This window comes from Salmo salar, chromosome ssa11 (assembly GCF_905237065.1).
Source record: "Salmo salar chromosome ssa11, Ssal_v3.1, whole genome shotgun sequence".
Taxonomy (NCBI): Eukaryota; Metazoa; Chordata; class Actinopteri; order Salmoniformes; family Salmonidae; genus Salmo; species Salmo salar.
Genome location: NC_059452.1, coordinates 31,766,050 through 31,787,529, shown reverse-complemented (window position 1 = coordinate 31,787,529; position 21,480 = coordinate 31,766,050). Strand labels below are relative to the sequence as shown.

At 48.2% G+C, this 21,480-nt stretch overlaps 1 protein-coding gene and 1 long non-coding RNA gene across 2 annotated transcripts in view; one reads left to right on the top strand and one right to left on the bottom strand.

Annotated features, from left to right (window-relative positions):
* Positions 1–45: 45 nt before the first annotated feature.
* LOC123725153 (uncharacterized) lies at positions 46–10,275 on the top strand. The gene is made up of 3 exons (XR_006757553.1): positions 46–166; positions 272–1,159; positions 10,254–10,275. It is a non-coding gene; the product is annotated as an uncharacterized lncRNA (long non-coding RNA).
* The window catches only part of LOC106562488 (protein FAM214A), a 35,227-nt gene continuing 14,223 nt past the window's right edge, over positions 477–21,480 (bottom strand). The window contains exons 2-12 of the mRNA XM_014127394.2: positions 13,656–13,843; positions 13,376–13,572; positions 10,281–10,406; positions 7,592–10,085; positions 7,196–7,315; positions 6,787–6,875; positions 3,685–3,781; positions 3,161–3,319; positions 2,035–2,103; positions 1,514–1,746; positions 477–1,350 (exon numbers count right to left, since the gene is read on the bottom strand). Coding sequence (XP_013982869.2) covers positions 1,197–1,350; positions 1,514–1,746; positions 2,035–2,103; positions 3,161–3,319; positions 3,685–3,781; positions 6,787–6,875; positions 7,196–7,315; positions 7,592–10,085; positions 10,281–10,406; positions 13,376–13,572; positions 13,656–13,843 — 3,926 coding nt within the window. The 3' untranslated portion in view covers positions 477–1,196. The remainder of the gene's footprint in view (positions 1,351–1,513; positions 1,747–2,034; positions 2,104–3,160; positions 3,320–3,684; positions 3,782–6,786; positions 6,876–7,195; positions 7,316–7,591; positions 10,086–10,280; positions 10,407–13,375; positions 13,573–13,655; positions 13,844–21,480) is intronic.

Below are 21,480 nucleotides of genomic sequence, written 5' to 3'. Positions count from 1 at the left end.
TCCTTTGATGGACCATGATCCATATGTTATATTGAAGGCCAGTGAGTGTGGGGGAACTGCCAGAGCTGAACCAGTGACTGTGTGGTTATGGAGCGGAGCCACCACCTGTGCCATGACCTCCTGGCAGCTGAAGCCTGCAGCAGTAGGCCTACACTAAGAAAGAAGGGTCAGGTTACATATATTAGTGGTTTATAGACAGAAGAAAAGTGTTATTTAATTGACAAGGATTTGAATGTAACTCCCCAGTGTGTATTCTTTGTCTTCTCCACAGGCCACTTGATCATGAACATCTGACCCCAGCACCAACCTGCTATGACCAATGAGGACTTTACGTTTTATACTACTGTAGAAATACTGACTCATTTTCATATCATCTTTATCATATGTATAAGAACATTATATGTTTTACATTAGTCAACATGACATGGACCTCAGTTGTCCAAGACACTCAAAATAAAAGACACGCAGACACAATGCAGCTTTCAAGATTGCTTTAAGATATAGATATATTTTCAGATCTGAGTTAATGTCAAAAATACACATTATGATCTACAGAGTTTTGCACTACATCATAATGCTGAGGATGATAGATGTCACATAAGCAGTAACTGAAATATTAATTTAAATATTAAATAACTGACGGTAAACAAAGAAAATGATGTAAACACTAAAGCTACATGTTACTCTCTAATGCAACACTTCAGAGATTTGTTTTTGTAACAGTACAAAAAAATATTAGAATATTATTCCTTTTGATTTCCTGTCATGGAAATACACAGTGCGCTTTTTCAATGTCGTCTTGTAATTTTCTCAGTCTCTTGATTGCTTGTTCTGGTCAATCAGTGGTCCATGGTCGCTAACGTGTATTTGATGTTTGTTTTAGCATGTCTTTAATACATTTTCTACATGTATAAAGATGTGTTTGAGCTTCACAGAAAACAGCAGGGTTCTGTAGGACCAGGAGCTGTTCATGGTCAGATGGTCATCAGAATCTCCAGGCCTTAGGTATCTGGGACGGAGCCTGTCTGGACTGTTCCACACGAGAACGCTCTGAGCCCAGCTCTCTGACAGCTCTGTGGGTGTGCGTGTTTGCGTCAGGGCAGTTAGAGGAGTGTGTGCATCAGTGCAGATAGAGGTGTGTGTGTGTGTGTGTGTGTGTGTCAGGGCAGATAGAGGTGTGTGTGTGTGTGTGTGTGTCAGCAGCGTGGGGAGAAGGCTGGGTCAGCTGGGGACTCTGTGTAGGACTTGAGTTCGTAGGCCGCTCCACTGTCGACCTCCATAGACTTCCTACTGAACAGCAGTCTGATATCCCTGTGGAGGTACACTTTACCTGACCTAGAGGTCTGGAACCTGGATGGGGGGGATGAAGAAAGAGCTAGATTAGTGCCAGTACAATGTTTTCCTGTTCAGTTTGGTCTTCTGTCCAGTCTTGACTAACAGGTAATTTATTTGATTGACAGGTGAGATTATGTGATTGACAGGTCAGCTGAGCCAGGTCAGGTGCCTTTCTTACCTCAGGTGAATGAGGTAGCGCAGGATGCATTCCTGGCTGAGGGAGAGGGATTTCCTGCTGCTGCCGTGTGTGTGTGTGTTGTCTGGGCTGCCGTGTTTGTGTGAGTTGTCCCGTCGAACGGGGACAGAAAAGGTCCTCTGACGGAGGAAGGTCTGGTGGCCGGCAGGCATGGCTCTCAGGTCATACACCACCACAAACATCTTCACCACCGTCTTATTGGGGTTAAATAAGGTCTGGGAGAGAAAGAGGGCAGGAGAGAGAGAGAGGGAGAGAGAGAGAGAGAGAGAAAGTGGGCGGGAGAGAGGAAAAGAGAAGGTGTTAACACACTACAGTAATGTATTTCTCTCTGTCCCCACTTAAGAGGTCTCCCTCTCCTAACTCTCTGCTGGAACGGGAGCTGGCCCATCTTTCCTTTGTTCTCTCTGTCTGGAGTTATTATGTCAGCAACAGTGACACGCATGCACACACATTTAAACAAAAGTCTTCAATGTGTATAATCCAGAGTGTAAATCTGTCCTCACCACTTGAATGGTTCCTGATGGAGGGACGCGGTAGCCCCGTTTACCCAGAGTCTCCAGGTTGATGACTCCCTGTAACAAAAACAACACACACACTATTAATATTGATCTGCACTGTGAGCAGTAAGTGTGTGTGTGTGTATATATATTGAACAGAAATATAAAATGCAACATGTAAAGTGTTTTACCCCATGTTTCATGAGCTGAAATAAAATAATTCTGAAATTTTCCAGACACAAAAAGCCAATTTTTCTCAAATCTTGTGCACATCCCTGTTAGTGAGCATTTCTCCTTTTCCACGATAATCCATTCACCTGACATGTGTGGCATATCAAGAAGCTGATAAAAAAAAGCATGCTTATTACACAGGTGCACCTTGTGCTGGGGACAATAAAAGGCCACTCTAAAATGTGCAGTTTTGTCACACAACACAATGCCACAGATGTCTGACTGCAGGAATGTCCACCAGAGCTGCTGCCAGAGAATTAAACATTAATTTCTCTACCATAAGCCTCCTCCAACGTCCTTTTAGAGAATTTTGCAGTAAGTCCAATTTAAATGCACAGAGATATCATGACGAGATCCTGAGACCCATTGTTGTGCCATTCATCTGCAGCCATCACCTCATGTTTCAGCATGATAATGCACGGCCCCATGTCGCAAGGATCTGTACACAACTCCTGGAAGCTAAAAATGTCACAGTTCTTCCATGGCCTGCATACTCACCAGACATGTCACCCATTGAGCATGTTTGGCAGGCTCTGGATCAACGTGTACAAAAGCGTGTTCCAGTTCCCGCCAATATCCAGCATCTTTGCACAGCCATTGAAGAGGAGTGGGACAACATTCCACAGGCCACAATCAACAGCCTGATCAACTCTATGTGAAGGAGATGTGCTGCGCTGCATGTGGCAAATGGTGGTCACACCAGATACTGACTGCTTTTTCAGTCATGTGAAATCCATAGTGTAGGGCCTAATTCATTTATTTCAATTGACTGATTACCTTATATGAACTGTAGCTCAGTAAAACCTTTGAAATTGTTGCATTTATATTTTGTTCAGTGTATATAAAGTGTGTGGGGGGCTATATATAATATGTCTGTGTATGTTCTGTAGGTGTGTCTCACCATGTATGGCGAGGGTGCGTTGTCGTCAGAGACGCTGTAGAAGGAGACGTCGACGGGGAAGGTCATGTGACTGGGGCAGAAGGTTCCGGAAGCACCCACCTCGGCCGTGAAACCCTCCACTGACCCCAACAGCTCCAGGCGGTAGTTCAACACACACTCCTGTAACACACACACGCTTTAGGTCATACAATGCATGTACGAGTGAGTGAGTTGAGTGAGTTGAGTGAGTTAGTTGATGAATGAGAGAAGGTTATGAGTGAGTTGAGTGAGTTAGTGTGAGTTGAGTGAGTTGAGTGAGTGATGAGATGAGAAGTGAGAGAGTGAGTGAGAGAGAGAGAGAGTGAGTGAGAGAGTGAGTGAGAGAGTGAGTGAGAGAGAGAGTGAGAGAGTGAGAGAGTGAGAGAGTGAGTGAGTTGAGTGAGTGAGTGAGTGAGTGAGTGAGTGAGAGAGTGAGTGAGTGAGAGAGTGAGAGAGTGAGAGAGTGAGAGAGAGAGTGAGAGTGAGAGTGCGTGTGTGTGTGGTACCTCAAAGTTGCCCAGTAGACTGAGGCTGGCAGGTGGAGCGCTGGCACTGAACAGCGGCTGAGGTTCCTCTGACTCCTCCACTCTCTTCACACACACTCTTCACAACAGAACACACAGTAGAGGGTTAAAAACAGGTTCAGATGCACACACACACATTGGTCAATTGCTTCATTTGTTGAACCATGAGAATTAGAGATGGCTTGCAGACCCTGCAACCCTGGAATGATTTGGACATGCACGAACTATGCTAATATCAGTCCCATGACTTGAATGGGATTTGTGCCACAAATGCTAAAATATTACTATTTGGAAACAGTGTCAGGGAAGCTAAACCAAAGCATGGATTGCGGTCATGCGGTCTAAATCTGAATTTATGATTCAACATGACTAATACTGTATATTCAAACACTATCAAACCTTAATCAGCTATGTATGTAGAAGCATCATCCCCGGCTCAAACGGACCTCTAATCCCTAATCCACACAGTAACCCAGCGGCCAGATCAGAGCAGAGCAGGGCCTCTGACTGTAGAGCTGTGCACAGCTGCCATTTTGAGTTGAGTCTCACTGTCAGGCCAGTAGCAACAGTGCTAGCAATACAGCCACCAGAACAGCAGGTGGCAGTGTGAGAGGACAGGACAGGGCTACAGTACAGTACAGGCCTGGACTGACTGAACACTGATGTCTAGTAAGAACATCTCACCTACCAGTCGGCTCACTCTCTATTGAACCTCTAAGTGGTAGCAATTGAGTTTGAGGCCAAGGTTATTAAGGACCTAAATCTGACCATGGATCTATGGTGTGTACATGATGAGTCTAAATCAAATCACATTTTATTTGTCACATACACATGGTTAGCAGATGTTAATGCGAGTGTAGCGAAATGCTTGTGTTTCTAGTTCCGACCATGTGGTAATATCTAACAAGTAATCTAACAAATTCACAACGACTACCTTATACACACAAATGTAAAGGATGAATAAGAATATGTACATAAATAAATATATGGATGAGCGATGGCCGTGCGGCATAGGCAAGATGCAGTAGATGGTATAAAATACAGTATATACATATGAGATGAGTAATGTAGGATATGTAAACATTATTAAAACGCCGTTATGTAAAGTGACTAGTGATACCTTTATTAAATCCATTTATTAAAGTGGCCAGAGATTTGAGTCAGTATGTTGATGGCCTTGAGATAGAAGCTGTTTTTTCAGTCTCTCGGTCCCAGCTTTGATGCACCTGTACTGACCTCGCCTTCTGGATGATAGCGGGGTGAACAGGCAGTGGCTCGGGTGGTTTATGTCCTTGATGATCTTTTTGGCCTTCCTGTGACATCGGGTGGTGTAGGTGTCCTGGAGGGCAGGTAGTTTGACCCCGGTGATGCGTTGTGCAGACCTCACTACCCTCTGGAGAGCCTTCCGGATATGGGCGGAGCAGCTGCCGTACCAGGCGGTGATACAGCCCGACAGGATGCTCTCGATTGTGCATCTGTAAAAGTCTGAATGTTTTAGGTGACGAGCCAAATTTCTTCAACCTCCTGAGGTTGAAGAGGCGCTGTTGAGCCTTCTTCACCACGCAGTCTGTGTGGGTGGACCATTTCAGTTTGTCCGTGATGTGTACGCTGAGGAACTTAAAACTTTCTACCCTCTCCACTACTGTCCCGTCAATGTAGATAGGGGGGTGCTCCCTCTGCTGTTTCCTGAAGTCCACGATCATCTCCTTTGTTTTGTTGACGTTGAGTGTGAGGTTATTTTCCTGACACCACACTCCGAGGGCCCTCACCTCCTCCCTGTAGGCCGTCTCGTCGTTGTTGGAAATCAAGCCTACCACTGTAGTGTCGTCTGCAAACTTGATGATTGAGTTGGAGGCATGGCCACGCAGTCGTGGGTGAACAGGGAGTACAGGAGGGGGCTGAGAACGCACCATTGTGGGGCCCCAGTGTTGAGGAGCAGCGGGGTGGAGATGTTGTTACCTACCCTCACCACCTGGGGGCGGCCCGTCAGGAAGTCCAGGACCCAGTTGCACAGGGCGGGGTCGAGACCCAGGGTCTCGAGCTTAATGACGAGTTTGGAGGGTACTATGGTGTTAAATGCTGAGCTGTAGTCAATGAACAGCATTCTCACATAGGTATTCCTCTTGTCCAGATGGGTTAGGGCAGTGTGCAGTGTGATGGCGATTGCGTCGTCTCTGGACCTATTGGGGCGGTAAGCAAATTGGAGTGGGTCTAGGATGACAGGTAGGGTAGAGGTGATATGATCCTTGACTAGTCTCTCAAAGCACTTCATGATGACGGAAGTGAGTGCTACGGGGCGATAGTCATTTAGTTCAGTTATCTTAGCTTTCTTGGGAACTGGAACAATGGTGGCCATCTTGAAGCATGTGGCGACAGCAGACTGGGATAGGGAGCGATTGAATATGTCCGTAAACACACCAGCCAGCTGGTCTGCGCATGCTCTGAGGATGCGGCTAGGGATGTCGTCTGGGCCTACAGCCTTGCGAGGGTTAACACGTTTAAAAGTTTTACTCTTATCGGCCACGGTGAAGGAGAGCCCACAGGTTTTGGTAGCGGGCCATGTCAGTGGCACTGTATTGTCCTCAAAGCGAGCAAAGAAGTTGTTTAATTTGTCTGGGCGCAAGACGTCGATGTCTGCGGCAGGGCTGGTTTTCTTTTTGTAGTGCATGATAGACTGTAGACCCTGCCACATACGTCTTGTGTTTGAGCCGTTGAATTGCAACTCTACTTTGTCTCTATACTGACGCTTAGCTTGTTTGATTGCCTTGAGGAGGGAATAGCTACACTGTTTGTATTCGGTCATGTTTCCAGTCGCCTTGCCCTGATTTAAAGCGGTGGTTCGTGCTTTCAGTTTTGCGCGAATGCTGCCATCAATCCACGGTTTCTGGTTAGGGAAGGTTTTAATAATCACAGTGGGTACAACATCACTGATGCACTCGCTCACCGAGTTAGCGTACACGTACGTCAATGTTGTTGTTTGAGGCTACCCGGAACACATCCCAGTCTAAATGTGTGTATGATTTGTGTGTGTGTGTGTGTGTGTGTGTGTGTGTGTGTGTGTGTGTGTGTGTTAGAGATCAGTACCTCTTCCCTGCGGTCCAGGGCAGTCCTTTACAGCTGGTCAGAGAAGAGTCCAGGTCAAAGTAACCCGTCTGAGTTCTCCTCTGAGGAACCTGAGAGAGACAACACACACATTTAATAATACAACATAACACACACAACTGTACACAAAACTTTATTGACAACATTAACATCAAAACACCCAATTTAAACACTATAGCATGACAGCACACACAAGTATATAATAATAATAACAACAATAACAACAAGCACCACATGAAACACACAACTTTAAAATGATTCCATTGTTATGAACAACCTAGTCAGCATCAACAGGAGTTTAGTCAGAGTATTCATACTATTGAGGAGAAGATGAGTCATGTGGCTCCACACCCTGACTGACAGTGTGTGTGTGTGTGTGTGTGTGTCTTACAGGGCTGGAGAGCAGGGGCAGGCCGGTACAGGGGTGGAAGGCCTTGGTGAGGGTGGAGTCCAGAGAGTGACGGTTGTGTTTCCTCCAGCTGTTACACGGTCTCAGGGGCGAGGGAGAACGCTACGGGAAAAAACACACACTGGCTTTAATACAGCAATTCTCAACAACCATTTTAGACAAATGCCAAATACCCTATGTCAAAGATCCTTTCTCAAAATCTCTTTGTACTGTTAATAAACATTTTCCAAAAGTGGTAATATCCTCTTTCACATAGGCCGGATATTTAATTGAAGTTTCTTGGTGTTGGACAAAACAAGCCACACGGATGATATTCAACATATCCTGCAGCGCGTGGTGATTTTCTAATCAGGTGTCAAAGTCTTTGGGGACACTCACCAGGACAGTGTTGGGCTCTGTGCCAGGGGGTGTGGTAGCAGGACTGGGGGGGCTGGAGGACTTGGAGCCTGGGGGGGCCTGGTTCTCATCCTGGAGACTAGAGGGCTGGGTTCGAGGGCTGCCCTGAGTCCGTGAGGACGGAGTTCGAGACTCTGTCTGGGTCTGGTTGGGAGACTGAGTCAGAGGTTTCATGTGGTTCTGGATGAGAGCAGTGGTCTGGGTGTGGGTGAGCTTGGTGGTCAAGGTCTGTGCAGTGGTCTGGGTCAGGGTGGTGGTCTGGGTCACTGTTAGGGTCTGGATGGTCCTCAGGATGTTGTCTTTAGGTGAGGAGGGTCTGGGCTCCTCTTGGGGGCAGGTGGGGTGTAAACTCTTTGAGGTCTTGGCCCTGGGACTCTTGGGGCTGAGTAGTGGAGAAGACTGGGACTGGGGTAGAGGCCGTGGGATGACTAGAGGAGAAGACTGGGACTGGGGTAGAGGCCGTGGGATGACTACAGGAGAAGACTGGGGCTGGGGTAGAGGCCGTGGGATGACTAGAGGAGAAGACTGGGACTGGGGTAGAGGCCGTGGGATGACTAGAGGAGAAGACTGGGACTGGGGTAGAGGCCGTGGGATGACTGGAGGAGAAGACTGGGACTGAGGTAGAGGCCGTGGGATGACTACAGGAGAAGACTGGGGCTGGGGTAGAGGCCGTGGGATGACTAGAGGAGAAGACTGGGGCTGGGGTAGAGGCCGTGGGATGACTGGAGGAGAAGACTGGGACTGGGGTAGAGGCCGTGGGATGACTACAGGAGAAGACTGGGGCTGGGGTAGAGGCCGTGGGATGACTGGAGGAGAAGACTGGGACTGGGGTAGAGGCCGTGGGATGACTACAGGAGAAGACTGGGACTGGGGTAGAGGCCGTGGGATGACTACAGGAGAAGACTGGGACTGGGGTAGAGGCCGTGGGATGACTACAGGAGAAGACTGGGGCAATATTTGGAGTCGGGGGCTGACCTGAGGGTCTTCAAGTGTTGAACAGCCGTTCTGGGCTCTGATTGGACCGTCTGTCTCTGGAGAAGCACCAGCTCTGTCTGTGCAAGCAGGTGTGTGTGAGAGAGTGTGTGTGTCATGGCTGGGTGTGTAGCCGTTGCAGTGGCCACTGCTATGACTGTAGCCGCCTCTGTGTGTGGTGTGTGTGTCGGTGCAGAGCTTGTGTGTGCTGTGTGTATGTGGTTTGTGTAGCGGGCTGCTGCTGCGGCTGTGTGTTGGGGACAGAGAGGGGACAGACAGTCTGTCCTGAATCAGTCTGGTAATGTCCTGAACAGCATGGGACAAGAGACTACTGTCTCTCTCTCGCTGTCGGTCTCTCAATGTCTCTCTGTCCCTCTGTGTCTCCAGGTCTCTCAGTGTCTCCCTGACTCTGTCTCTCAGTGTCTCTCCATCTCTGTCCTCTGGTAGTCTCAGTCTGCGGCAGGCAACAAGTTTTGGGGACAGCGTCTCCCTGATAATAGCCGCTGCATCGCCAATAGGCGTGTCGAAAGGGGAGGGCGGGGTGTCCTCAGTAGGCGGAGCTCCCTCTGGCTCTTTGGTCTTGCTGAGCGTGGTGTTGTCAAGGTAACTGCCACGGACAGGAGTCTTGGTGGGGGTGTCGGGGGTGAAGAGGGCAGGGGGGAGATGGGGGGCGGTCGGGTCGCAGAAGTTGAGGCGCTGAGCGATTCGGGCGATGACTTCCTGTCTCTCCTGGAGCAGCGAGCCAATCAGAGGATTGGTCTCAGAGGAGGGTCTGGGGGAGGGGCACCGCGGGGGCTCTGCCAAAGAATAAGTCTTAAAGGCCTGGAGGGCTTCGGAGCCACGCCCCTTGGAGCTCTCGGCCCCGTTGACGGCCTTCCCATAATCCTCGGTGGTGTGTGTGATGTCATCGGAGGGGTCTGAGGTGAGGGCATAGAGCCACCTGACAGTCTTTCCCCCGGGGGGGAGGGGCAGGGTGGAGGACAGCTTCCTGTGGGGGCGGGGGGAGGGCCGGGGGGAGAGGGGGAGGTGGTAGGGGGATGATGTCTGCCCCTTATTGACCCGGGGGAGGTCTGATCCATTCTGGCTAGAATGACCATGGCTGTCTGTGGGGTCCAGGCCTCTCTTACTGGGCAGGGGGAGACTGGGAGGACTGGGGAAGGGGAGGCCAGAGAAAGGCAGAGCCGCTCCGTTGTGGCTCTCTTTAGAGTTGTGGCTCCTCTCGTACAGAGGCAGGTTAGGGTTCAGGCCTGGGTTAAGGCTAGGTGTCTTGCTGTAGAGGTTAGGGCTGAGGTTGGGCTTAAGGCTGGGGGTCTTGCTGTAGAGTGGGGCCAGGGTCAGGCCGGTGTGTATGCTACAGGCCAGGGTGGGGTAGGTGGGCTGACGGGGGAGTGACTGGACCCTGAGCCTCAGGGCAACACTCTGGGACACGTTAGGGACAGGGAACAGGTGCTCCGTTGGGGGCTGGGAGAACTGACAGACACACTCCTCATCTGCTGCACTGATCCTGTGGGACACAAACACACAGGCTTACAACTTGTGATCACATCAAATGATTTAGTTCATTTTGGAAAGTATTTTATGATCAACATTCAGTAACAATATAAAAAAATAAATGGGTGAAGTTGTTAAGATGTTCTTAGTGTATTCTTGTGTGTGTTACCTGTAGAGGAAGGTGTGTGTGTGTGTGTGTGTGTATTACCTATACAGGATGTTTCGGGGTACAATGCCGTGAGAAGCACTGAGCCAGGCACTGAGCTGGGAGAAGAAGACGTAGGAACGAACAGCCAACAGCAGAGTCTTCTCCTCTATAAACCTATCACCGCTCCTAGAGAGAGACAGGGGGAGGAGAGAGAGATTCAGGCCTTTGCTTTAGCTAGCAATGGCTAAGGAAATTAGCATTAGCAACGATGCCAATTTCTTTCATGGTCAGTCTTCGAAATATACAATATAGAAAGAGTGGGAGGCCCCGGTGCGCAACACCAGTCTCAACGTCAACAGTGAAGAGGCAGAGTTGCAAAGAAAAAGCCATATCTCAGACTGGCCAATAAAAATAAAAGACTAAGATGGGCAAAAACACAGACACTGGGCAGAGGATCTCTGCCTAGAAGGCCAGCATCCCGTAGTCTCCTCTTCACTGTTGATGTTGAGACTGGTGTTTTGCAGGTACTATTTAATGAAGCTGCTAGTTGAGGACTTGTGGTGTCTGTTTCTCAAAATAGACACTAATGTACTTGTCCTCTTGCTCAGTTGTGCACCGGGGCCTCCCACTCCTCTTTCTATTCTGGTTAGAGTCAGTTTGCGCTGTTCTGTGAAGGGAGTAGTACACAGCGTTGTACCAGATCGTCAGTTCCTTGGCAATTTCTTGCATGGAATAGCCTTCATTTCTCAGAACAAGAATAGACTGACGAGTTTCCGAAGAAAGTTATTATTTCTGGCCATTTTGAGCTTGTAATCGAACCCACAAATGCTGATGCTCCAGATACTCAACTAGTCTAAAGAAGGCCAGTTTTATTGCTTCTTTAATCAGCACAGTTTTAAGCTGTGCTAACATAATTGAAAAAGGGTTTTCTATTGATCAATTATCCTTTTAAACTGATAAACTTGGATTAGCTAACACAACGTGCCATTGGAACACAGGACTGATCATTTCTGATAATGGGCCTCTGTACCCCTATGTACACTGCTCAAAAAAGTAAAGGGAACACTAAAATAACACATCCTAGATCTGAATTAATTAAATAATCTTATTAAATACTTTTTTCTTTACATAGTTGAATGTGCTGACAACAAAAATCACACAAAAATAATCAATGGAAATCCAATTTATCAACCCATGGAGGTCTGGATTTGGAGTCACACTCAAAATTAAAGTGGAAAACCACACTACAGGCTGATCCAACTTTGATGTAATGTCCTTAAAACAAGTCAAAATGAGGCTCAGTAGTGTGTGTGGCCTCCACGTGCCTGTATGACCTCCCTACAACGCCTGGGCATGCTCCTGATGAGGTGGCGGATGGTCTCCTGAGGGATCTCCTCCCAGACCTGGACTAAAGCATCCGCCAACTCCTGGACAGTCTGTGGTGCAACGTGGCGTTGGTGGATGGAGCGAGACATGATGTCCCAGATGTGCTCAATTGGATTCAGGTCTGGGGAACGGGCGGGCCAGTCCATAGCATCAATGCCTTCCTCTTGCAGGAACTGCTGACACACTCCAGCCACATGAGGTCTAGCATTGTCTTGCATTAGGAGGAACCCAGGGCCAACCGCACCAGCATATGGTCTCACAAGGGGTCTGAGGATCTCATCTCGGTACCTAATGGCAGTCAGGCTACCTCTGGCGAGCACATGGAGGGCTGTGCGGCCCCCCAAAGAAATGCCATCCCACACCATGACTGACCCACCGCCAAACCGGTCATGCTGGAGGATGTTGCAGGCAGCAGAACATTCTCCACGGCGTCTCCAGACTGTCACATGTGCTCAGTGTGAACCTGCTTTCATCTGTGAAGAGCACAGGGCGCCAGTGGCGAATTTGCCAATCTTGGTGTTCTCTGGCAAATGCCATACGTCCTGCATGGTGTTGGGCTGTAAGCACAACCCCCACCTGTGGACGTCGGGCCCTCATACCACCCTCATGGAGTCTGTTTCTGACCGTTTGAGCAGACACATGCACATTTGTGGCATGCTGGGGGTCATTTTGCAGGGCTCTGGCAGTCCTCCTCCTGCTCCTCCTTGCACAAAGGCGGAGGTAGCGGTCCTGCTGCTGGGTTGTTGCCCTCCTACGGCCTCCTCCACGTCTCCTGATGTACTGGCCTGTCTCCTGGTAGCGCCTCCATGCTCTGGACACTACGCTGACAGACACAGCAAACCTTCTTGCCACAGCTCACATTGATGTGCCATCCTGGATGAGCTGCACTACCTGAGCCACTTGTGTGGGTTGTAGACTCCGTCTCATGCTACCACTAGAGTGAAAGCACCGCCAGCATTCAAAAGTGACCAAAACATCAGCCAGGAAGTATAGGAACTGAGAAGTGGTCTGTGGTCACCACCTGCAGAACCACTCCTTTATTGGGGGTGTCTTGCTAATTGCCTATAATTTCCACCTGTTGTCTATTCCATTTGCACAACAGCATGTGAAATGTATTGTCAATCAGTGTTGCTTCCTAAGTGGACAGTTTGATTTCACAGAAGTGTGATTGACTAGGAGTTATATTGTGTTGTTTAAGTGTTCCCTTTATTTTTTTGAGCAGTATTCAATTTAAAACAATCTGTCGTTTCCAGTTACAATAGTAATTTACAACATTAACAATGTCTACACTGTATTTCTGATCAATTTTAATGGACAAAAACACATTTCTAAGTGACCCCAAACTTTTGAACGGTAGTGTTTATACATGTTTTCTGTTTGATACGGCGGCAAAGTGGAATAATCCAGTTTTTGCATGTGCCACTAGCTCAACCTAGTCCTGACAAAAAGTGTGTGTCGTGTGTACATACTATCGTGGTACAGGCTGCAGGGTGTGTGTGTGTACATACTGTCGTGGTACAGGCTGCATGTGTGTGTGTGTGTGTGTGTGTGTGTGTGTGTGTGTGTGTGTGTGTGTGTGTGTGTGTGTGTGTGTGTGTGTACATACTGTCGTGGTACAGGCTGCAGGGTGTGTGTGTGTGTGTGTACATACTATCGTGGTACAGGCTGCAGGGTGTGTGTGTGTGTGTGTGTGTGTGTGTGTGTGTGTGTGTGTGTGTGTGTATACATACTATCGTGGTACAGGCTGCAGGGTGTGTGTGTGTACATACTGTCGTGGTACAGGCTGCAGAGTCCATCGCTCCAGTAGCAGAGCGTCTTGTTTGATCGCTGGGTCACTGATGGGGTCACTAGGGGGACTCTCATCTCCATAGCAACAGTCTGGCAGCAGCATCACCTCCACCATGATGGGAATACTGTTCCTCCACAATGCACACACCTCCGAGCGCACACGCCGCGCCTGCAAACACTTGAACACACACAGACAGGGGAGGGTAAGTGTGTGTGTGTGCGTGTTACCTGGGGAAGTGTGTGTATGTTTGTGGACGTTACCTGTGGCAGTTTGTCGCTGCACTCGTGCCTGTGTAGGGGCGGCAGAGCGGACTTTGCAGGGGGGCAGTGCAGCCCCTCGGTGCGACCCTTCACAGAACATTCTGGGGTCCGTCCCTCAGTGATCAACAGGGTCAGGAACACCAGGAAGTCCTCAGCATCGTACTCAAAGAACTCCTCCACCACCACGTCTGGAAGACAGGGGAAAGAAAAACACTGGTCAGATATATTCTGATGGGGATACATTTCAATTTACGCAATTCAAGCAAGAACACGCATTCAGAGACCATAGACGGTGTAGAATGGGATAAGAACACGCATTCAGAGACCATAGACGGTGTAGAATGGGATAAGAACACGCATTCAGAGACCATAGACGGTGTAGAATGGGATAAGAACACGCATTCAGAGACCATAGACGGTGTAGAATGGGATAAGAACACGCATTCAGAGACCATAGACGGTGTAGAATGGGATAAGAACACGCATTCAGAGACCATAGACGGTGTAGAATGGGATAAGAACACGCATTCAGAGACCATAGACGGTGTAGAATGGGATAAGAACACGCATTCAGAGACCATAGACGGTGTAGAATGGGATAAGAACACGCATTCAGAGACCATAGACGGTGTAGAATGGGATAAGAACACGCATTCAGAGACCATAGACGGTGTAGAATGGGATAAGAACACGCATTCAGAGACCATAGACGGTGTAGAATGGGATAAGAACACGCATTCAGAGACCATAGACGGTGTAGAATGGGATAAGAACACGCATTCAGAGACCATAGACGGTGTAGAATGGGATAAGAACACGCATTCAGAGACCATAGACGGTGTAGAATGGGATAAGAACACGCATTCAGAGACCATAGACGGTGTAGAATGGGATAAGAACACGCATTCAGAGACCATAGACGGTGTAGAATGGGATAAGAACACGCATTCAGAGACCATAGACGGTGTAGAATGGGATAAGAACACGCATTCAGAGACCATAGACGGTGTAGAATGGGATAAGAACACGCATTCAGAGACCATAGACGGTGTAGAATGGGATAAGAACACGCATTCAGAGACCATAGACGGTGTAGAATGGGATAAGAACACGCATTCAGAGACCATAGACGGTGTAGAATGGGACAAGAACACGCATTCAGAGACCATAGACGGTGTAGAATGGGATAAGAACACGCATTCAGAGACCATAGACGGTGTAGAATGGGATAAGAACACGCATTCAGAGACCATAGACGGTGTAGAATGGGATAAGAACACGCATTCAGAGACCATAGACGGTGTAGAATGGGATAAGAACACGCATTCAGAGACCATAGACGGTGTAGAATGGGATAAGAACACGCATTCAGAGACCATAGACGGTGTAGAATGGGATAAGAACACGCATTCAGAGACCATAGACGGTGTAGAATGGGATAAGAACACGCATTCAGAGACCATAGACGGTGTAGAATGGGATAAGAACACGCATTCAGAGACCATAGACGGTGTAGAATGGGATAAGAACACGCATTCAGAGACCATAGACGGTGTAGAATGGGATAAGAACACGCATTCAGAGACCATAGACGGTGTAGAATGGGATAAGAACACGCATTCAGAGACCATAGACGGTGTAGAATGGGATAAGAACACGCATTCAGAGACCATAGACGGTGTAGAATGGGATAAGAACACGCATTCAGAGACCATAGACGGTGTAGAATGGGATAAGAACACGCATTCAGAGACCATAGACGGTGTAGAATGGGATAAGAACACGCATTCAGAGACCATAGACGGTGTAGAATGGGATAAGAACACGCATTCAGAGACCATAGACGGTGTAGAATGGGATAAGAACACGCATTCAGAGACCATAGACGGTGTAGAATGGGATAAGAACACGCATTCAGAGACCATAGACGGTGTAGAATGGGATAAGAACACGCATTCAGAGACCATAGACGGTGTAGAATGGGATAAGAACACGCATTCAGAGACCATAGACGGTGTAGAATGGGATAAGAACACGCATTCAGAGACCATAGACGGTGTAGAATGGGATAAGAACACGCATTCAGAGACCATAGACGGTGTAGAATGGGATAAGAACACGCATTCAGAGACCATAGACGGTGTAGAATGGGATAAGAACACGCATTCAGAGACCATAGACGGTGTAGAATGGGATAAGAACACGCATTCAGAGACCATAGACGGTGTAGAATGGGATAAGAACACGCATTCAGAGACCATAGACGGTGTAGAATGGGATAAGGCATGGAAGTCAGACAAATGAAATGGCAGCAGGCTCCTGTTCTCTTGTAGAGTAGGAGACAACATGCTACAACACCCTGCCCAGACTAACCACTAAACACAGACAGGAAGGACAACACTATTCCTGTTCTGGGGATCATTTTAGAATCTCCACGTCAGCTGAGCACAGGCGCTGTGTCACAGAATAACACTCAGACAGAAAAAGAACAGTGTGTTCTACTGTAGTGTCTGTCCGGTCAGGGTTGGGTTAGGGTGGACCCCCAGAGCTTCTCAGCTGTCTCTGGGGGTCGCTGTGTGTCTAGTTTGTCTCTCTCTCGTGTGTGTGTGTGTGTGTGTGTGTGTGTGTGTGTGTGTGTGTGTGTGTGTGTGTATATGTATATATATATACACTGCCCAAAAAAATAAATGGAACACTTAAACAACACAATGTAACTCCAAGTCAATCACACTTCTGTGAAATCAAACTGTCCACTTAGGAAGCAACACTGATTGACAATACATTTCACATGCTGTTGTGCAAATGGAATAGACAACAGGTGGAAATTATAGGCAATAAGCAAGACACCCCCAATAAAGGAGTGGTTCTGTAGGTGGTGACCACAGACCACTTCTCAGTTCCTATGCTTCCTGGCTGATGTTTTGGTCACTTTTGAATGCTGGTGGTGCTTTCACTCTAGTGGTAGCATGAGACGGAGTCTACAACCCACACAAGTGGCTCAGGTAGTGCAGCTCATCCAGGATGGCACATCAATGCGAGCTGTGGCAAGAAGGTTTGCTGTGTCTGTCAGCGTAGTGTCCAGACCATGGAGGCGCTACCAGGAGACAGGCCAGTACATCAGGAGACGTGGAGGAGGCCGTAGGAGGGCAACAACCCAGCAGCAGGACCGCTACCTCCGCCTTTGTGCAAGGAGGAGCAGGAGGAGCACTGCCAGAGCCCTGCAAAATGACCTCCAGCAGGCCACAAATGTGCATGTGTCTGCTCAAACGGTCAGAAACAGACTCCATGAGGGTGGTATGAGGGCCCGACGTCCACAGGTGGGGGTTGTGCTTACAGCCCAACACCGTGCAGGACGTATGGCATTTGCCAGAGAACACCAAGATTGGCAAATTCGCCACTGGCGCCCTGTGCTCTTCACAGATGAAAGCAGGTTCACACTGAGCACGGCAATGTGACAGAGTCTGGAGACGCCGTGGAGAATGTTCTGCTGCCTGCAACATCCTCCAGCATGACCGGTTTGGCGGTGGGTCAGTCATGGTGTGGGGTGGCATTTCTTTGGGGGGCCGCACAGCCCTCCATGTGCTCGCCAGAGGTAGCCTGACTGCCATTAGGTACCGAGATGAGATCCTCAGACCCCTTGTGAGACCAATAGCTGGTGCGGTTGGCCCTGGGTTCCTCCTAATGCAAGACAATGCTAGACCTCATGTGGCTGGAGTGTGTCAGCAGTTCCTGCAAGAGGAAGGCATTGATGCTATGGACTGGCCCGCCCGTTCCCCAGACCTGAATCCAATTGAGCACATCTGGGACATCATGTCTCGCTCCATCCACCAACGCCACGTTGCACCACAGACTGTCCAGGAGTTGGCGGATGCTTTAGTCCAGGTCTTGGAGGAAAGGGAGGTCATACAGGCACGTGGAGGCCACACACACTACTGAGCCTCATTTTGACTTGTTTTAAGGACATTACATCAAAGTTGGATCAGCCTGTAGTGTGGTTTTCCACTTTAATTTTGAGTGTGACTCCAAATCCAGACCTCCATGGGTTGATAAATTGGATTTCCATTGATTATTTTTGTGTGATTTTGTTGTCAGCACATTCAGCTATGTAAAGAAAAAAGTATTTAATAAGATTATTTATTTCATTCAGATCTAGGATGTGTTGTTTAAGTGTTCCCTTTATTTTTTTGAGCAGTGTATATACACATATATATATGTGTGTGTGTGTATTTGTTTGTGTGTGTGTGTGTCAGGCAGTCACACACATTCTTCCAGGGAACTCCTCCCACGTGCTCAGAGCTGCTCTCTGCACATGGAGAGAGAACAGTCAACACAGACACAGAGTGGGAGCGAGACAGAAACAGCACAGAGAACATGGATCAGGGGAGAGGGCTGCAGCCAGCTGTAGGCTGAGACTTAGGGAGTTGGAGGGGGGTCGGGGAGAGAAACCCAGCTCTGACTGGCTAATGGCTATAGGAAAGGTGGAGTGAGAAGGGAGAGGAGCAGCCTATAGGACTTCCTATACAGTGATCTGCTCTGCTAACCTTCTGCTTCCTCCCAGTGGAGTAGGCTAAATGTAAAGCTCTGGCAGGAGGGAAAGAGAGAGGGAAACAAAGGAGGGAGAATAAGGAGGGAAAGAGAGAGATCCTCCGTTCCAGTGGGATAGGCCAGAGAAATATGGGACATGGCTGCTCTGGTGTCAGCTTTCTGTTTTTAGTATGTGTATCATGTGGGAATGTGTGTATCGTGTGGGAATGTGTGTATCGTGTGGGAATGTGTGTATCGTGTGGGAATGTGTGTATCGTGTGAGAATGTGTGTATCATGTGTGTATGTGTACAGTGAGTGTGTATTATGTAAGAGGAGAGGTTTATAAAGAGCAGACTGACTACAGAGCAGCTCGCAGGTCTTATTAATACAACTACTGCTGCTGTCCTGGAGAGGAGCTGGAACACAGCCCACTGATCAGCTGGCCTAGTGCACACACACACACACACACACACACACACACACACACACACACACACACACACACACACACACACGTCACAGGGCGTGGAAAACATCCCCCAGGGTGCTGGATTCGTACAGGGGAGGGGAGAGGGTGTGTGTGTAGTTAATAGATAATGGAGTCATGTTTAGGTCTGCTGTATAGTGCTATAGTACAAAGAATAGTGCTGTTGTTTTTTTAGGCCTCAGCTAGAAGACAAGCTGATTAACTCATGGGCTAACACACACTTTCTCTCTCCTTCTGGACACACACACACACACACACACACACACACACACACACACACACAAGCACACACACACACACTTTCTCTCTCCTTCTGGACACACACACACACACACACACACACACCACACACACACACACACACACACACACACACACACACACACACACACTTTCTCTCTCCTTCTGGACACACACACACACACTTTCTCTCTCCTTCTGGACACACACACACACACTTTCTCTCTCCTTCTGGACACACACACACACACACACACTTTCTCTCTCCTTCTGGACACACACTTTCTCTCCTTCTGGACACACACACTCTCTCTCTCTCTCCTGCTGGACACCCACACTCTCTCTCTCCTGCTGGACACACACACTCTCTCTCTCTCCTTCTGGACACACACACACACTTTCTCTCTCCTTCTGGACACACACACACACTTTCTCTCTCCTTCTGGACACACACACACTTTCTCTCTCCTTCTGGACACACACACACTTTCTCTCTCCTTCTGGACACACACACACTTTCTCTCTCCTTCTGGACACACACACACTTTCTCTCTCCTTCTGGACACACACACACTTTCTCTCTCCTTCTGGACACACACACACACTTTCTCTCTCCTTCTGGACACACACACACTTTCTCTCTCCTTCTGGACACACACACCACACACACACACACACACACACACACACACACACACACACACACACACACACACACACTTTCTCTCTCCTTCTGGACACACACACACACTTTCTCTCTCCTTCTGGACAAACACACACTTTCTCTCTCCTTCTGGACACACACACACTTTCTCTCTCCTTCTGGACACACACACACTTTCTCTCCCCTTCTGGACACACACACACACACACACACACACTTTCTCTCTCCTTCTGGACACACACACACACACACACACACACACACACACACTTTCTCTCTCCTTCTGGACACACACACACACACTTTCTCTCTCCTTCTGGACACACACACACACACTTTCTCTCTCCTTCTGGACACACACACACACACTTTCTCTCTCCTTCTGGACACACACACACACTTTCTCTCTCATTCTGGACACACACACACTTTCTCTCTCCTTCTGGACACACACACACTTTCTCTCTCCTTCTGGACACACACAGACTTTCTCTCTCCTTCTGGACGCACACACACTTTCTCTCTCCTTCTGGACACACACACACTTTCTCTCTCCTTCTGGACACACACACACTTTCTCTCTCCTTCTGGACACACACACACTTTCTCTCTCCTTCTGGACACACACACACTTTCTCTCTCCTTCTGGACACACACACACTTTCTCTCTCCTTCTGGACACACACACACTTTCTCTCTCCTTCTGGACACACACACACTTTCTCTCTCCTTCTGGACGCACACACACTTTCTCTCCCTCTTTGCTGAATCTCCAGGTTCCCACACTAGTCCAGAGAAACAGATGTCACAAGTATAACTGATGAGACATAAGCACTGAGAGGGGAGATCATGTGTGTATCATCAAGGCTGCTATCAGTTCAGCTGTAATACAATTGTCCTCTGTTCCAAACCAAGGCCAGATCATTATGAACCCTCTCCTGGTCATCAATACCTGGTTGACATTGTTGACCCCTGGTTAGTCTAGTAGGGACAGTATCTAACCTGGAGGAGAGGTGGTGTGTGGCTACTACCTAGTAATGTGCCATACAATTCACACCCTCCCTCGAGCCCCTGCCTCTTTCTCTCTGCGTCTCTCCACACACACACACTTTCAGATTGAATTCATGAAACACAGAGTCTGTATTAAACACACACAGAGTCTGTATTAAACACACACAGAGTCTGTATTAAACACACACAGAGTCTGTATTAAACACACACAGAGTCTGTATTAAACACACACAGAGTCTGTATTAAACACACACAGAGTCTGTATTAAACACACACAGAGTCTGTATTAAACACACACAGTGTCTGTATTAAACACACACAGTGTCTGTATTAAACACACACAGTGTCTGTATTAAACACACACAGTGTCTGTATTAAACACACACAGTGTCTCTATTAAACACACACAGTGTCTCTATTAAACACACACAGTGTCTCTATTAAACACACACAGTGTCTCTATTAAACACACACAGAGAGTGGATATATTAGTTGTGGTAGGCAGTAGTGTGAGATTAGACAGCTTCTCCATGGTAAATCTGATTACAGTTACAGCAGGGCAGGCCCCTCTGGGATAAACATAACTACACTACAACTACCCACCACTAACCATACCCCCTACTAACACCAGCCAGCATTAACCCTACCCCCCACTAACACCAACCAGCATTAACCCTACCTCCACTAACACCAACCAGAATTAACCATACCCCCCAATAACACCAACCAGCATTAACCCTACCCACCACTAACACCAACCAGCATTAACCCTACCCCCACTAACACCAACCAGCATTAACCCTACCCCCCCAATAACACCAACCAGCATTAACCATACCCCCCCAATAACACCAACCAGCATTAACCCTACCCACCACTAACACCAACCAGCATTAAC